Source organism: Penaeus vannamei, chromosome 6 (genome assembly GCF_042767895.1).
Source record: "Penaeus vannamei isolate JL-2024 chromosome 6, ASM4276789v1, whole genome shotgun sequence".
Taxonomy (NCBI): Eukaryota; Metazoa; Arthropoda; class Malacostraca; order Decapoda; family Penaeidae; genus Penaeus; species Penaeus vannamei.
In genome coordinates this window covers 13,432,206-13,436,893 of record NC_091554.1, presented here as the reverse complement: position 1 = coordinate 13,436,893, position 4,688 = coordinate 13,432,206, and the positions used below count along the sequence as shown (strand labels likewise).

Genomic DNA, 4,688 nt, shown 5'->3' with positions numbered 1-4,688 from the left:
AGCTGATGTCATGATTGCCACCCAGGGACATCAGGTAATATATTTATTCAAATGATTTTTTAATTGATTTGGATGATTCCTTGAATATTTTAGTTTACTAATCAGCTAATAAATTTGAACTAGATAGATTATTTAGTAGAATAGTTAACTGAACAGGCAGTTGATTAACAGGGCATTATTTTTTTGTGTTTAGTACTATTTTTGCAAGCAGTCATAAAAATAGTTCATGTACTAAGGTATATTGGAGAAGTGGATAAATGCAGTTCATACATAAAATTTATGATTTTGTATTATTTATGTCTTTTATCTATTTCACTATTGCTTATTCTCTCTTGCCTCTCCCTGAATGAGCAGGACCAGTCAGTGCGGATCCACAAGCACCTACCCTCCTCTTGCCAGATGATGTTGTTTTCAGCTACGTATGAGGATCAGGTGGTGGAATTTGCTGAGGCCATCATACCTAACCCAGTCATCATCCGTCTCCACAGGAATGAGGAGACATTAGAGAATATTCGTCAGGTAGGACTTACGCTTTGCCAGGGGGTAAAGATTTTATTGGAAAAATAGCATTATTTTTATTATCGAGTGGGGCATTGGGTATAATGTTACAAGGAGCTTCTGTGGAATAGGTCATCAAGGTCTTTTTCTGTGTTTATAATTAAAATCCATGAAAGTTGTTAGGTTACTGTTGGAGGTGGTCTTTTTAGCCTAAAATTGCCCACAGATGTACGTGGAGTGTAAAAATGAGGAGGAGAAATACTTGGCCATCTCGAATATCTACACCATCCCAGTTGGTAACTCCATGTTCTTCTGCCATACCAAGCGAAGTGCTAGTTCCTTGGCCTCACGTTTGAAGCAGGATGGCCACCAGGTTGCACTGCTAACAGGTGAGGGCAGCCATTCTTCAATATTTTTTTTTTTTTTTCTTCTTCTTCTTTCTTTACCACTTTTCTGTTCTTTTCTTTTCTTTGGAAGTAATGAATATATGCATACTTTCTTCTAGGATTTTCTGTTGTGGTCCATATTCTTATAATAGATAATAGAAGATTTTTATGTATATTACAAAATAAAAGGAAAAAGAAAGTGTGTGAGAGAGATACATGATGTAAATACATAATTATATATGTGTGCTTATATATCTCATGCATATATGTAAACAAATATGAAATTTTATTCCTTGATTTTCTGTATGGTAAATTCAATATCTTTATTTTGCAGGTGACTTAACACCAGATGAAAGGGTCAGAGTACTTACTCGTTACCGTGAGGGGCAAGAGCGTGTTCTCATCTGCACCAATGTCCTTGCTCGTGGTATTGACGTTGAATCGGTGAGATGGTTGCTTCAATTATCTGACTTGAAATCTAAAAACATAATTTGGATTTTATACTTTCACTTCCTGTCATTCTTTTACAGTACATATCTGAATGCTTCTTGTATGGTAATTTTCTGATTTTCTTTTATACACCTTAGGTCAACTTGGTAGTGAACTATGACCTGCCGGTTAAGCCTGGCTCACGAGAGGCTGATTGTGAGACCTACCTCCACCGCATCGGTCGCACAGGAAGGTTCGGCAAGACTGGCAATGCCATTAACATTGTGGAAGGACGCAGCGACATCCTCATCCTAAAGGAGATTGAGAGCCACTTCAGTGAGTCACCTTGCCCTCCTCGACCTAATAAATAGTTAAGGCATTTAGATTTTAGGCTTTAGTTTGTCTACACTTTGCCCTCCTCATCATAATAAACAGTTAGGGCATTTAGATTTTAGGCTAGTAGACAGACATATTGTGGCAAACTCATAGTGGATAAACCAGTAATGTTACTTTTTTCCAGATATTAAGATTGCGAAGTTGGACTACAACAATGTTGAAGAAATTGAAAAGCTTGGAGAAGACTAGAGGAGGCGCATTGCTGCTCCCTATCGGCCCCACCATAGATTGCCGCAGCCACCAACTTTGTAGGAGGAAAGTAGTTTCCACTACTGCATGCTGATTAGCCTGTAAAGGACTCTTGTGTATCATTTGGACATGGCAGCGAGGGTCATCAAAGCTAACACTTGAGTCACTAAAAAGCACAGAGAATTCAAAATTTGTCAAGGATATAGATGGAAAAATAGATTAATCAAGTAGAACTGAAAAGTTCTAATAATAGCCTTGGGACATGAGAGGAAATGTTGTGGCTCTAAAGGCTCACGGTGTATGAGATATACGATAGTGAAAAGATAAACGATCTCTTTTGTCTGTATATATCACTCATTAATTTATTGTGGCATTAAATGTGCAAGGCGGGAAGAGAGTTGGTTGAAAATAAAGTTGGACTCTTGATACTGTGATTAAAGAATATCATACTTTGTAAATGAATTTCTGTAGTATAAGGTTTCAGAGACAATATTCATTTCCACATCTGAGTATTAATGAATGCATCTCCAACTCACAAGAAAAAAATCTCATTCCACAAAGTTATTATGTACCAATCATGTTGTTATCTTTCTCATCAGTAAGTGACTTGTTCCTAATGCATTTCATGAAATAGTTGCAGATATAGGTTTATTCATGAAATAGTCTATAGAATTTGATGAAGATAAAGTCATAAGTGTTTATTTTTTTGTACATGTAATGTAAGTATCACCTCAGTGAATTGGTGCAAAATTTATATGTTAAGGTGACCATATACTGTATATAGATGGCATTAAAATGACAATTCTGGTTTAAATACATAATGGACAAGAAAGTGTGTGTGTAAAAAAATGTTCTTACAGCTTGCCATTTGTGTGGTGGCTGATTTTAAGCAGTTAATATTCCTAACAATATATTATCAGATGCAAATGTTACTTTGGCACCTGCAACTAGATGTGACTCAGTCTTTTCTTGCATATCAATAACAGTTTTTTAAGTTTAATGTTAATTCTTCTCACTAGTGGCAGGTGTCCATGTGGATAAAGGATCCGTAAAAAGAGATAATATTAACCATTTAGAAACTGGAGAGCAATAATGCAAGTTAGAAGAAAAAGGTGAAGCAGAAAATTATTCATAAACTATAGTTCTTGTCAAAGGATAAAATGTAGTACTGAGAACTGAACTTGTATCTTGTCTGTGATTTTCCCAGCTGGAATCAACCATTGTAAGAATGGTACTGAAGTCTTTAAGTGCCCTTGATGATGCATGACTAATCTCAGGCTTTCATTGAAATTTTACAGCTTCATAGTTTTCATAAGTTTTTACATTTAGTTTTTTTTTTTTTTTTTTTTTTTTTTTTTTTTTTTTTTTTATGCTTTGATGCTAGCAGATGTATGACGTTGATGACGTATTTTTAATTGTGATTTTTATTTCCTTTTATTCTCTCTTGGGTTATAATCAGTGTTTTTGTTTGTTTAAGTGAAACTCTACCTCTGCTTTGTTGTAATCACCCTTAAGGGCCTTAGGATGTCTAGATTGCAAGGATCAGATACCTGAAAAAAAAATTTGATCCATTAAGTCCTTCCATTAAACTCTGTATTGGTTAAATGTACAATGAAGAAACAAACTGTGATATAATTGTCAAAGTGAATGCATTTTTATGCTCTGTGCTAGTTCTCAATAAGTGCTCCATGGTGTATGCAGATTAGCTGCCATTTTCCTTGACAATGCTCTTGTAACAGGAAAAAATGCAATTGATTATGAAAGAAATCCCGAACTGGAACATAGAAACACAAAATTAGTTGAAGCTAATAAGAAAAAGTGATTCCAAAAGTCTGTGGCGCCTGTGAGAATTTACTTTCCGTGGACATCATCATTTTATGGTATTTATCAAGAAAGGAATTTGGCTGTACTATCTTGCAGTCCTAAATAGACAACACGACTTAGTGGTCTTATTGAAAGCCATTGTTATGTAGTTTGATGGATGATTTTTAATTTTACACTTTTGTAAAAGCATGGCACAAGGTAATTTTTCATACTAGATGTATTAGTTACTTTACCACACTTGTAACATGATTTCATCTTTATAATAAACTAATTTTGATTTATGAATGATGATGAGGGGCTTGCTGATTGCACATGACATATTTGCAAACAGAAACTTTTGATGGAACTATTAATGTCATCTAAGAAGACGTTAACACAGAAGATACATGTGCAAGTGAGTGTTCATTGCTAAAAAAAAATTAGCATAATTGCATAGTGCAAAGAAGCAGTTATCACCACTGATTTTTAATTGACTTATATATGTCACTATAGGCAGTACAGAATCATAGAAGAATGTATTTAACAGGCTTTTTCATGGGTACATTTTGCAAGTTTCACATAGTTGCTCAAGGCTCTTAATGCTTAAAATGCACAAACCCAAGAAGAAAGGAATGAGAGTTTGAGGATTGATGTATGTACAAGAAAAGAAAAGAATGTAAAATCAATAAAATGTGAAAAGGGCATGTCAGTTCTGTTCCTTTTCCCTTCATTTTCATTGTGTATATCTATTGTAGGTTGTGATCAGACCTGTTTTATGACATATACTGGGACATGTGTGAAGTGCTTGTGTTTTGCACAGAGGTTTTGAAATAACTTAACAATAAGGCTAAGGCGGTTTTCAGGTATATGATTTTACAGACTTAGGTAAAAATATTAGAGAACACGTTTTAAGTTTGGTAAATATCATTTGAAGGTAAAGTAAATGGAACTTGTACACTTCAGGTGACTCCTTGAAGCAAAAGCGTT

At 34.8% G+C, this 4,688-nt stretch overlaps 1 protein-coding gene across 1 annotated transcript in view; it reads left to right on the top strand.

Moving 5' to 3' along the window:
- Dbp80 (putative ATP-dependent RNA helicase Dbp80) overlaps positions 1-4,405 on the top strand; it is an 18,505-nt gene extending 14,100 nt beyond the window's left edge. The window contains exons 5-10 of the mRNA XM_027368874.2: positions 1-34; positions 355-519; positions 725-887; positions 1,219-1,328; positions 1,472-1,649; positions 1,834-4,405. The exon at positions 1-34 is cut by the window's left edge and continues 121 nt beyond it. Coding sequence (XP_027224675.1) covers positions 1-34; positions 355-519; positions 725-887; positions 1,219-1,328; positions 1,472-1,649; positions 1,834-1,898 — 715 coding nt within the window. The 3' untranslated portion in view covers positions 1,899-4,405. The remainder of the gene's footprint in view (positions 35-354; positions 520-724; positions 888-1,218; positions 1,329-1,471; positions 1,650-1,833) is intronic.
- Positions 4,406-4,688: the final 283 nt, after the last annotated feature.